At 40.1% G+C, this 13,491-nt stretch overlaps 1 protein-coding gene across 2 annotated transcripts in view; it reads left to right on the top strand.

Annotated features, from left to right (window-relative positions):
• pdlim5b (PDZ and LIM domain 5b) overlaps window positions 1–13,336 on the top strand; it is a 35,329-nt gene extending 21,993 nt beyond the window's left edge. The window contains exons 4-13 of one of the 2 annotated variants that reach the window (XM_051412797.1): window positions 614–647; window positions 2,613–2,635; window positions 4,062–4,216; window positions 5,069–5,096; window positions 8,254–8,420; window positions 10,636–10,816; window positions 11,018–11,198; window positions 11,722–11,842; window positions 11,937–12,052; window positions 12,164–13,336. In XM_051412797.1, coding sequence (XP_051268757.1) covers window positions 614–647; window positions 2,613–2,635; window positions 4,062–4,216; window positions 5,069–5,096; window positions 8,254–8,420; window positions 10,636–10,816; window positions 11,018–11,198; window positions 11,722–11,842; window positions 11,937–12,052; window positions 12,164–12,253 — 1,096 coding nt within the window. In that variant the 3' untranslated portion in view covers window positions 12,254–13,336. Of the gene's footprint in view, window positions 1–613; window positions 648–999; window positions 1,524–2,612; window positions 2,636–4,061; window positions 4,217–5,068; window positions 5,097–8,253; window positions 8,421–10,635; window positions 10,817–11,017; window positions 11,199–11,721; window positions 11,843–11,936; window positions 12,053–12,163 lie in introns of both variants that reach the window. The other variant, XM_051412795.1, reaches the window with a different exon arrangement.
• The last annotated feature ends 155 nt before the right edge of the window (window positions 13,337–13,491 follow it).

Here is a 13,491-nt window from a genome sequence, read left to right as displayed (position 1 = left end):
TTATACACAATACATCCTAATATATAATAATATCCTTTTTTTTAATTTTATTTGATATTGTTTCAGACAGTATTAAAAGCAAATATTAAAAAGGAAACAAATGGAGGGGATGAAAGGTTGTTGGATATTTTCTTTCTATCCAGGACGTCTTAAGAGGAGAGACAGACCACCCTCCCCTCCCATAGGTGATAAAACTGTGGCAGCTGCTTCAATCATAAGTGTAAATCAGATGTACGCCACACTTCAACACCAGTACACATGTGGACTCTCACCCTAAAGTACAGTGTGTTCACACATACTGGTGGTTATTCTACAAATTACAACTACAAATTACACATATTTGTTAACCATTTTCCAAAGCATAAAGTTTTGAACTGTTGCTACTTTCCAGGCTGCCATTTGTTTCCATTTATTTCAGTGCGCAATAAAAGTAAATTTTCCAAAAGCTTGAACCTTGCTTGAGATAGGTAATGCATCACTGGAAACATTAAGGTGCTTTTATTTATTTATTTAATATACTCATGTCAGTTGTCCAGTCCTTTAATGTAATGAGTGGCTGCTATAAAGATGGTGTGTGTATAGTTTTTTAAAAATTGTCTTTCTATCTTCACAGACCCTCCAGTGCCCCTAAAGATGGAGTGCCTAAGGTATGAACTAACATATTCACAAAAAATCTGTATATTAACTCAAATTGAACTGAATTCAATTTGGTTATGAATATTATACCAATTTATTAAAAGTGAACATGCATTTTGTTCCCTTCTGAGATAATGTCAGAGCACAGATTGGCTTGGCATGCATAGCTTACCTGAGAGGCCACATTTTTTTTTGCACATCTTAAACCTGTATGGCACAGGCATGACTTTCATTCATACAGCAGTGTGACAACACAATTGATTTGGATGGTTTTGCAGTGCTTTTGGGAATGCTGGTTTACCTTGCATGAGTTGATTGTGGATTTGTTGTATGTGCACGCTGTGTGTCTCCACCTTTATCTAGGACGAACCTCAAGAAATCATTAAGCCTGTGCCAATCACTCACCCTGCCCCAAGCACCACATACACCAAGCCATCAAGTCAGTCCAGTCCTGCATACAACAAGACAGCCCGGCCTTTTGGGGGCGGCAGCGGTGTGGTCACAGCTTCTGCCTCCCCAGATGCCCCCAAAGTAGCCACCATTCCCTCCGCATCATCCGCTTTCACGCCTGCTGCCCCTTCTCAACCACCGCAGCCTCCATTTCCACTGAAGTCGAGCCCCGCTGTCCCAGACTCCTCTCCGGCCAAATCAGTTCCCAGACCCAGCCCTGGCCGCTCCACCTTCACCTCCACCTCTGCCTCTTCCTCCTCGTCTAACTCCTCCTCTCCAGCCAGAGTGACAGCCCCTTCCTCCCAACCTAATGTCCCACAGCCCTCCGTCTATAACACCCCCATCAACCTCTATTCCAACAACAATGCTTGTGAGGTGGCTATGGGACAGAGACGAGGTCTTTTGGAGAGCCAGGGGCTGTCAGAGCACTTCAATGGGTAGGTACCATTCATCAGACCCAGTTACCATATGTTTTCTCTTACACTGTCCGTTTTTAATCTGCAGAGTAAAGCTGAAGTCATATATTTATATGAAACAACCTCACTATTTATGTTGGTGTGAGTGAAAAATATTATAGAATGATTTAATAATACACACACACACACACTATGTGCTTTAGTCAGCAAGTCCAGGAGGAGTTGTGGTTCACAGAGGCCACCGATTAGTGGACTCTTTTGCTTTACGGTCAACCTGAAGGAATGGATTACAGAAAATTAAATATTTCATTCTGGTCTTTCTGTATTACCATGTCGCATTTCACCCCAAAATATGTGTCTCATTAGAAAAACTAACATTGAAGCAGCCCGTCACCTATGTTTTCACACAGCTGCATACTGGGAAAATCCAAGGCATGCTGCACATCTTGTTTAAATCTACCACAGGGCAATTGGAAAGGGAACAGAGTCTACACAACATGCTAACTGATGCTACTGCCTGCCTATCTATAATTGACAGTGGGGTTTGCAACTCTGCCAAGCACACAGTCTGCCCAACAGGCACTGCTGGTGTAACACTTGTTTCTAATTAGCCAGAATCCTGGCAGGTCCGTGCTTTTAGGGACCGGGACACCAATCTTAGTTTGGCTGGACTGGGCTCCATCGGCACAGTTTGGCTCACTGGATGGGTTGCAGTAGACTGAGCTAGGCTTAAGTGATTTGCCACTCATTCTTTACTCTGTCACCTGAAAAGTGGCTTTAAGTGAGCAAGTGGCTTCGCACCTAAATACATCTGGGAAATCCACCTATATCTGTACGTTATTATTGGACACAATGTTACTGTGTCATCTTTTCAGTCTTTCTGTTGCCTGAAACCTTGGACTGTCCACTTATAGAGGTGGAGTATATTGTTGCAGCATGTGTGTGTTTGTGTCCTGGCATGCTTTGTTTGTGGTTCCTGTGGTTCTCTCTATGCACATTCTCTCAGAAGGGCCTTTCACTAAATGTGTTAGGGACTATGATCTATTTCTCAAACTGATCTATCCTTCTTGGCTTCAATCCTTTTCCATTTACCCCCTTCTCTGCCCACAGGAGGAAGAAGAGACAGGCCCCAAGTTAGTTATGTGAATGATAATATATCTGCTGCAGTAGCTTTCTAACCATGTGGAATGTGATTACAGCCTTCCCATCTCTCTGGTTTATGATTACCAGAGGCATGCTTGCACCTCTTTGAGCTAACCTTCACAAACCTCACATTCATGCTCATCCACTTACAGCACATGCTCATACAAACAAACTGCAAAACCTCCACTGTAAATAATCTATCTCTGAGACACCACGGGACACCCAGCGGGGGTCAGCTCATACTGGTCATTCATTTTCCCAGTGACATCAGGCTCTGTGTTAGCTAATACTGTGTTTACACCCAGTGCAGGCAGGACTGTCACTGGGCTACTCTGCATCTGTCGAGCTCCATCTGCTACCGCTGTCAGTGTGTTTACTCAAGGCCAGATAAATCACTGCACAGTATATTCTGCTTTGTCCAAGAATAGCCTGACTTGTGCTGTCTTTGATCATCCTTCACCTCGACTCACCTGACACACACTCTCGCGCACAGAAACAAACACACAGAATTGAAAATACACACACTTGAGCTTTGGACATTAAATTGACTCACAATTTGGACCGGCACTCAAACTAAACTGTGCATGTAAACACTTAACGTAAATATTATTGTATTCTAGAGTGCCATCAAATCATTTTAGGAAGCCTTTATTTTCAAGGCACATTACTCCCACCATGTGGTGAGATACGGTCACTGTCACCTTCGTCTCTCAAACACTCACTGTTGTTAATATGTAGTGTGCAGTTTTAATTTCACCAGTATAGTATAGTAGATCTGATTGCACTTCACATTTATACTGTCATTAATCAATAAACTTTAGACATTAAGATTACTTTAAAGAAATACATGTAGTTTGATTATCTGGCTGACTTCTGCTCTTCTATTGTGGTATTCCTTCCCAATAGTGAACCTCAGAGAAGTCTTAAGTAAGTATAGGTCAGAACAGTTTCTCGACTTACCAATATAAACAGTGCAGTGTCATTCTGTATAATTAGCACTTAATGTGACTTTTAATTTATGATTGTTTTCTGCCTTCGTGCATTATCCTTCAACACCTTCTCGTTGCTCGCCTGCAGAACCCCACCACCAGCTAGACCTAGGAGGTAATTGTGAAGTCTTACAGCAGTTAGGTCACACTGTGAAACATGTATCGACAAGCTACACCGTTGACTGAATATGGAGCACTTGTTGCATAGTACAGTATATACAACGTGTGTGCTGGGTTGTTAACATGAATGTTAGTTGTTTGTGAGCTTGCGTGTGTGTATTACCCGGAACATCATTATCCTGTGGTAGAGGTTCTGTAATATTTAACAATGTAATAAGTGTTTTAACAGTTGTTTTTTTTTAGTTTAAAACACAGATGTTTTCCGTGTCTGTAACGTCATCATTTCTTGGTTGATCTGACTATACAGGAAACCGGTTGAGGAGCCAGAGAATCACGTGTCTCCACTGAGCGATGCCAGCAAGAAGCGTCTGATTGAGGACACGGAGGACTGGCACCCACGAACCGGCACCTCCCAGTCCCGCTCCTTCCGTATCTTGGCCCAGCTCACCGGCACTGAAAATGGTGTGTACCAACATTGGTGTGCTCACAGTGCCTTAGACAGATTTCTGATGAACACTAGCTTATTACTGTACACAGTGTTAAAACTGGACGAATTTAATTGTAAGAATTATTTGAGGAATGTAAGGTTCAGCTTGGTATTGCTGTCAGTTCATTTACGATCCATTAAACCACTTTAGGCTTAACATTTGACAGATTTATACAAAGATGACCAATTTTAGGGTAATATTTGGCTACATACTTTCTTCAGAAGCTTTTATATGCCTTTAATAATGTCCCTGTTTTATAAGCCAATTTTTTTAAATCAAAACTGCAGTGCCTCCATAGATTACAGTTTCTTTAGTCATAGTAGCTTTCATCACCCTATCATTTAATATATTTTTTATGGTAGTGTTTTGACATTGATGGTTAGATGAGCCGGCTGCGGCTTTGGGCTTCACTCCATCGGTTGCGCATATATATGTGTGTGTGGATCTGTTTTACTGATGCAAAATGACATTTACAGTAACTCAATTATTAGAATGAAGTAAGATGAGAGATTTGTCTTCCTCCGTCTCTCTTTTTGTCAAATGATATTACCAGACTGGGGTGGAATATGTGATGAGCTCTGAACATTTGATGGATATCCATTCTGTTATGGTGTTTCTGTAGCTGTGAACAACTGAGGGGAAGATGGGTGCAGGAAGTCGCATCAAGGTTTAATTTCAGTCATGTAGTTCTTGCATGACAAGATGAACCTACCGTTGAACAAACTGGAATACCACTGTTTTTAACATTGTGATTCTCTGCATTCTCAGTGACCTTTTTATTATACATTGCACTTCATTTTCATCTTTTTTTTCTTCACTGTTGCAGAGCAAGCTCAAGAGAACAGTGGAAAGAAGTAAGTGGTTGGTGGTTTTGATATAATCAAATCTGGTATGTGTTTGTGAGTGTTCGCTCTCTGTGTCTGTCTTTCTCTCGTCTGAGTACTTTCGCAGGACATATAGTCATGCATGTGTTCTAGCAATGGCGTTTTTAATGTTACAACAATTTCTTGATCTCAATTTGAGGTTTCACATTCAGAATTGGCCCTCAAAGTACTCATGTAAGCATGTCTAGGGGCCTGTAATTCACAGTTAAGCCCTGATTTCCTGATCTTATGGTCCCACAGTATCATGCTTAATTTAAGGCTTAATTTGGAGAAACCACACTGAGAGCTCTTAAAGGAAGATGGTTGAATGGAGACAGCCATAGACTCAGCACAGGCTGTGATTGCTACTGCTGTTCTCAGCCTTAAATCGGTTTAATCTGCAGTAAACACAGTCTGCCCTCCGTACCAGATCCCCAACCAATCAGTGTGTCACTCACTGGAAACTGTGGGTAATTAAATGGTATTGTGGGTAATAGCCGCCCTGCCAGATGAGATTCCTGCTCTTCCTGCGTTGGTGAGATTGTGTACACTTCCTTAAAAGAAGGTAGATATTACACATCTTCCTCAGCTTATAATTCGATACACATCTACACACAAGAAGAATCTTACGTTTTATATTAATCTCTGACAGTGCTATGTTTTTGGTGCTATTACTATTCTTCCCTCATTTATCCATGTGCTTCCTCTTGTGTTATGTTTTGCTTTTCTTCTTCAATCTTAACCTTCCACCTTTTCTCTTCTTTCTCTTTAAATCCTGTTTCATGGGGCAAATAGAGCGAACAAGTTGGACCAAGAAGTCATAGGACACAAGTACAACAAGCTGAGAGATTGGCATCATGATGTTTCAGCACGAGTGCTAAATGTGTAATAGACACGGATTTGTTTTGTCTTGTTTCATTTGTTTACCGTTCTTTTATTTATTTTATTTTGCCTATTATTAAAAATACTTGCCTCCTTTTGCATACCGACATAGTGGCAGCCTTCATTTGGCTCTTATTTAATGTCCCAGTTCAATGTCCCAAAAGTTTTAAACAACACAATTTGTTTTTACAAATACAGGATCACACAACCTCTGTTGTAAAAAGTGTTTTAAGGTACATATTATCTGGCTATATGCATTTATATTCTAAAATGTTAATGAAATGCATGTAAGTAAATATGGGTGTGTGCTTGGAAATGCAGCATTACATAATATTGCAGTGTATTGTGTACTTTTCTGTAGCATAGTGTTTATGTCGAGCTCCATCTGCAGCTGCTTTCGTTACGCCTCCACTTTCCTCTGCACACTTTCTGTAATCTTATACTTTATTTTTCTGAGCATGTTTGTATCTTTTCCCTCTATTTTCTACACTAACCAAAAATGTTTGTCAGCCTTTGATGACTTTTTCTCAATAAACTGTTTTCTGTCTTTTCTGCTGTTGCTTATTTCTTAATCTTTAATTTTCAGTTTAATCTTTTCTTCTTGCCTTGAAGAACAAAAGTAAACTTGTCAATTAGAAATATAACAGTAGGTGAAGGTCTATGATATGAAACACAAAGAGAGGATTAACAATGCCTGTATTGTTCTTACTTGAGCAATGAGACAAAAAATTACATTGTTTAAAGTACAATCAAATATGAGTCAGTTCTTTTTATAGGCAATAGTTCTCCAAGCACTGTTCAAACATTTTAACCACGAGAACCATTTGGTGTATTTCATTTCCATTGTGTTGTTATTATTGTCATTACAAGTTACTGATGGTCACCAAAATAAATAGCCCCATACCTGGTCTTGGCACATATCATTTAAAACCATAAACATGTAGTTGATGAGCTAAATTTAAACACTGTATTCCATTAAAAAACGTCTCATCATTTTGATGTTAGGCCGGCAAACAGATTCAGACGCATTCACCCAGGCAATCTGTACATAACTGCTGATAAATGTAATCACATGTGAGACATAAAACCAGCGGGTGATTCCACTGCATATGCTAGTCGTGTTTAAACAGAAACCTAACAGGCTGGATAAGATAAAGAAAACAAGATCAAAACCATGATAAAACACAAAACCATAAATCAGTGGTTGAGAGCACAATAGGCGCTGTTGTGAGTAACATGCAGCTTCAAGGTGACAAATTGTTAACCTGGTGGTGCAAATCCTTTGCCCAGCAATTCTATCTGGGCAATAAGAGTACCTATGTAAAGGTTGCTGAGTGTTCATGTCTTTTTACGGTTGAATGGGATCTTCTGAGCCCCGTTATTGCCCAGCACCATATGTCTCCCATGGATTGTTGCAGTAGAATACTTCTAAAGGGCAGGCCAGGAAAAAAATATTTAAGATTCAATCACATATTGTATAATTAGAGAAGCAGATTATATATCAAACTACTCTTAACTGTTAAAGCATTAAATCTTTACTAGTTGAGGAATGTATGCACGTTTTCAGCCTTTATTGAGTTTGAACCCTTTGCTGCCCCAGGAGGTTCTCAGCTTGAAATGAAAGCTGTGAAATTTTACAAGGGGTGTGGACTAGAAGGACTAGTGCTTCTCATTTTCTACTAAAATATATTGTGGATCTTAACATTTTGTACTGCCATGGGGGAATGAAACCACCACTGCCTCAAACTGTCTCCATCCTTTCTGTTCCAGCAGAATAACCACTGGTTATCTCCAGAAATGATTAGAGCTACATGTAGAGATACTATGGTATCACCACCTGTAATTGTTTCCTTATGTGAGTAATTTGCAAACCATAGTGACAGTGGGCGGCAGTGCATATCCTTATTCGAAAGTGTCCCATAATTGATTGTTTGCATGTGTCAGTGAGATTCCAACCAACTGTGGCAGACGTTATTATCTGCAGGTGACCAGATCACACGGAGCACTAGTCAGTACTGGAGGTTCAGTTCAGTTAGTGGCACAGTCCCACTCTTAGATTTCTCTCCTATTCATGGATTTGCTGCAGTTAGCACCTAAAATTGTTTAAATCCAAGGAAAATACAAGATAAACAAATGTACTACATGTATGTATAAATCTGTGTGTGTGTGTGTGTGTGTGTGTGTGTGTGTGTGTGTGTGTGTGTGTGTGTGTGTGTGTGTTGTAGTGAGTTATGATTTATATGAAATATGTATATCTATTTCCTAGTGAGGCAGTTGACAAAACCACTCCCACTGTGCACACCTCACCTGCAGCGAAAACATATTCCAAATCTGCAGCTGCACCCAGGAACGGCAACGTCATCCCTGCTTCCGCAGGGTTCAAGAGCCCGGCAGCCCAGAACAAGCCTTCCTTCCAGCCTGGAGGTCCATCAGGTACAGGAACACATTCAGAAATCCTCCCCTACTTCTGCTATTTGCTGCCACTTTAATAGTTCTGCTTCTGCCAGGAATATAGTATTTATTTTGTGTAGTTTCTTATTTTGGCCTACAGAGGGCAGTCCCTTTCTTTTAAATCACTGATGCTCAGCTGTAAAATTTATTGCAGGTTTAATACCTGACAGTAAGCCATTTAAGATTATGAGCACTATAAAAACCAGAGGTATTCCGTTAATGAGCTCAGATTATTGGCTTTTCCCAAGATCCCCTTAGTTAAATAGATTGTGAAATTGAGAATTATATATTTTATTTTGTGTGAAAGCTTCCCTTTAAATACAGCAATCCCTGCCACGGGACCTCGAGGTGGTCAGGGTAAATATTTGCTGAAAGGCATCAGTCAGGGGTCATTATTAGCAATACTAAGACACAAGTATGCACTCATAGATGAACAGATGCACTGTGGGCCCTAATGTATTTCCCTAAAGGCCCTTTAAGAAACTGCTGCTGAAAGGTGCCACAGGGTAAGAGCCGGAGAGGCCACAGTTAGTTCTCTGTTGGCTGTGTTATTTATCAGATTAACACGTACTTGAGTTCAAGTCAACAAGCACGTATCTCATAGTGGCCATGTGGAATTGGGCTGGGTGTGTGGAATGTGCTACGTGACCTATAAATGTATTTACATGAATTCATAATTTTGGTGCCTTCAAAAGCAAGGAATTAGTCAAATATTTATGCTGCAAGAGAATCGTTATAAAGATGCTCATTCAAATTATATAAATAGGGCCTTAATCCAATAGATATAGTTCAGAGTCAGAGTGACTTCTTTTGCATTGCTTTCCATCCCACTGTTTCTGAATTTAGAGAGACAGACGTGACAACACTGAGCTTTGCAGTCCTGCTGTGATTCAGTTTGGACGCCTTCTCATGCTGACTTTTTTTCTCCTTATCTCCCTTATACAGCAAGACAGCAATGACAGACTTACAAATGTCTGTTTCACTTGCTGTCCTATTTAATGTGACTCAGCCCTCGGCTGACAGGTTGTCAACATCCACCTCACTTTAGCAGCTTTCACACAGATAAAGCCACATAGTGCCATTTAAAGATATTTTGACTCCTGTCTAATTCCCTGCATCAGTGCCACCTTTGATTAAATATGAATCTTTTAATCTAACATAAGTTAATGGATAGTAGATGCTAAATCATGATACCATTAAGCACAGCATCAGCTTGCTGCCGTTGAAGCCTGCACATTGGCATTTCTTTCTCGTCTTTTCTCTCTTTTCTCCTCGGATGAACACACACTTTACTGACTGGTTGCTAAACCCTCAGATTCCCAGAGAAAATACCAAGGCCATCACCTCCTTAATTGTAGCTGTGGTCCTGCCCAGGAAGTGTTATGTAATTTTAGGCATAATTATGTTACAATTATGTGACATGATAATGTCGCTGGAAATTGGCTAATGGTGTTTATATCAAAAGCAGCTCGTCAGATTATCCATAACAGAAACATTAAGGAAAGAAGTAATAACATCTAAGAGAGAATCTTCTTTGTATCTTCATCACACTTACTCTGTAGTATCTTTCTTCCTATTAAACCCACTCCCACAGTCTTCTCACATCCCTGCTAGTGCCCAGTTCTGTTTATTCAGTTTGTTTGCTCTCCATTACTAGGAAATTTAGGGAGCACTTATCCTTTGACCTCCCAAGTCTTTGATAATGGTGCTCTCACTCAATAGTCTCTCTGTCCCCGATGCCTTTACCCTCAAGCGCTCCCTCTGAGGGCAGACAGCACTGACCTCCTGTCCTGGATGTGTCTATGCACTGTGAAAGAGAATAAGAAAAACTGTGCATCCTCTCCATGTGTTTTGAGATGAGAGGAGGGGGATTATTTTTCCAGGTGTCTCCTCTGACTCTGGGAATGTGTTTTTTCCCTCAGTGGGAAAAATTGATCCCTTGTCTGGGCTGGGTGGGGTCACTCTGTCCAACCCAGCTGTCTCATGCTTCAGGCATGGTGGTTAGAGATCATCAAATAATTTCCATTCATTGTCTAAAAACACACATCTAAAGTGTGCACATATGTTCTGGTCAAGTAATGCTAAGAAATAACAACTGTGGAAAGTACATTTTGTCTAATACTTTATCTACACTCCTCCCCAGCCCATTTCTTTTTCCCATTTGAATACTGATCCATTATTTTCCCCGCTGGTTTAGGATTTCCAAAGGGTGGTGCAGCTCCTTCATTTGGCAAAGTTGCCAATCCTGCTCCCAAAGGACCAGACCGCCCAACTCCACAGCCGCATCCACAGGACCTCAACTCTCTGGTGCAGCGGGCTGAGCACATCCCAGCCGGCACGCGCACCCCGATGTGCAGCAAGTGCAACAATGTCATCAGGTAAGTAACATCAGAAACATTGCATTTACAGTAAGAATTTGGCAATAATAATATAAAACATGTCAGTGATAACAGAATTTAGTAAAACCCTACACAAATTGTACTGTGCAGAATTCTTGGTTATGTGTTAAAAACCTTAGTAGGTGGGTGATTTTATTACATTTTAATCAATTCCCTCTGTCCATTGCTTCTTCTCACCAGGGGCCCATTCCTTGTGGCCATGGGCATGTCATGGCACCCTGAGGAATTCAACTGTGCTCACTGCCACTCCTCCCTGGCAGTCAACGGATTTGTGGAGGAGAAAGGCCAGGTGTACTGCGAATGCTGCTATGAGCAGTTCTTCGCCCCCACCTGTGCCCGCTGCCACCAGAAGATTCTGGGGGTGAGTTACAGAACTGAAGGGATATTGTTCTCAGCCTTAGTCTGAAAACTCTCTCTTTACTAATACAATATACATCATTCACTGTTCTTCACTTAAAGAAATAAAGCAGAGGTTGGCTGCTTAATGCCTTGTAGTGAATGTTATGATAATGCTTGAATTCAACCATTAAAACAAATGCAAAATACACATAATCTGTTGTACCTGTATGATAGTAAGAGGTCTGGATATGTCCAAACAAGAGCTGGAATGTAGATATACAATGATATTCTTACTGTAATGTCATTATAGTAACATTTCTTATGCTGTGGCTAATTTGATCTATTCCTATTTGAGATTACATGTATTTAGTGTCTGAAGTACTTCTAAAGGATAATTGTAAACAGTATAATCTTAATTAAACTTGTGAGTCTTTTTTTTAATTTCTAAAAACTGTCCTCAAATTGTTTGATGGATCATTTGAGGACTGTACAATAATAAACTTGAACAAGCTGTTCCTCATTTATTTCTTCTATTTTCTCTGTAGGAGGTCATGAATGCCCTGAAACAGACCTGGCATGTGTCCTGTTTCATCTGTGTTGCCTGCCAACAGCCAATCAGAGGCAACATGTTTCACATGGAGGATGGACAGCCATACTGTGAACAAGGTACAGTGGAAAGCCCGCAACAATAAAGTAAATGTTGTAAAGAAACCAATGCATGCAGACCGAATAACAATTTGTCGATGTACTGTTCACTCAGACTACTACAACCTGTTTGGGACTAACTGCCACGGCTGTGACTTTCCCATTGAGGCGGGCGATAAGTTCCTGGAGGCTCTAGGTTTCACCTGGCATGACACCTGCTTTGTGTGTGCGGTAGGTCCAGTACAGTGTCACTCACAACGTTTAGATCTAACAATAAAAAAAATGTTGAGAATGTTGCCTGAATAACAACACCGCTCTGTATATCTTTGGCTCTTTCCACAGGTCTGCTCTGCTAATCTGGAAGGTCAGCCGTTTTTCTCCAAAAAAGACAAGGCTCTGTGCAAGAAGCATGCCCACACTGTCAACATCTGACCTGCCACCATGAATATGAATGGGATAGGGCAACGGTGTCAGTTTACAGCAATTTAAATTTCAGTCAGATGCTAAATACTTTAAGAATTAAAAGTTATTTGATTTATCTGTTTCTGTTAGAATAACATTGGGTCAGAGGTTCCACTGTAAGCTTTAGTTTTGCTCTAATATTGTTTTATATATAGTTTGTATCAGTTCTATAGATCATAATATGCAGGAGTACATTTAAATACACTGTTCGCCGCCCTGCCTGTTTAACATCTGTGCAAGTGGATATTTAACACACATGTGTTTGTGTAGAGCTTTTTTATTTGTGCTGTGTGTTGAGCTCTTGATGGGGCGTTTTTTTCCCTTCACACAGAACAGTGTAGTAGTACTGCAATGACCTACTGAGCCCCTCAGGGGTCACATACAGTATTAGGAAAAATATTGATGTGGAAAGATATGCTATTAGTTAAGTGAAGTGGTTTAGTAATTATAATTATTTAACCTTAAGGGGAAGAATTATTTATTTGTAAGCAAGGATTGCTCAGTCAACATGCATTCTGGCAACAAAAAGACATTGGCATTTGGCCATCAGAATAAAAATGGGAAATTTTAATTATGTTATTATTTTTTATTGTTTTAAAGCGATGTGGTATGCAGCCATTCCCAGTAATTGAAACCACAGAAAAGTAATGTGTTCAGCAGTGTTTAAATTAGATACTGTACAGGTCAAGTTTCATTGTTAATACATAAAAACTATATACAAGGATTAAGTTCAGTCTGGTCATTACTGAGATAACTACATATAGCCTAGATCAAGTGGTTATGTTGTGTTTGTGTATATTTTGTAATATCTATAGTTCAGGTGCCAAATGGCTCATGGTTATGCTTCCAGTGAATACCTACATGAAACTGTGCTTCATCTAACACAAAACAATGTTAATATATATATTTCGGTTTCCCTTTGTCTTGCACAATTTGTTTGAATAGAAAAAAACCCACAAAACTCTATCTACTTGTGCAATGGATTCTCACTGGATAAGCACCTCTCTCCTTACTTTCATTTCAAATAAAAGGGTTCAACAGTGAACACCATAATCAACGCTCTTGTCTCTTATGTCATACAGCCTTTTAACATTATCTTATACTGTTCTTTGTGGCTAACACTGGACACTGGAAACATTAAATTCTTTGTCCTGCAAATGCCTTGCTTATGTTTTATGCATATCTACTCTTTATGTGTTTGTCAATGC

The sequence above is a fragment of the Dicentrarchus labrax genome, unplaced genomic scaffold, assembly GCF_905237075.1.
Source record: "Dicentrarchus labrax unplaced genomic scaffold, dlabrax2021, whole genome shotgun sequence".
Classification (NCBI taxonomy): Eukaryota; Metazoa; Chordata; class Actinopteri; family Moronidae; genus Dicentrarchus; species Dicentrarchus labrax.
The sequence above is the reverse complement of the archived record's forward strand: the minus strand, read 5'-3'. Positions and strand labels throughout refer to the sequence as shown.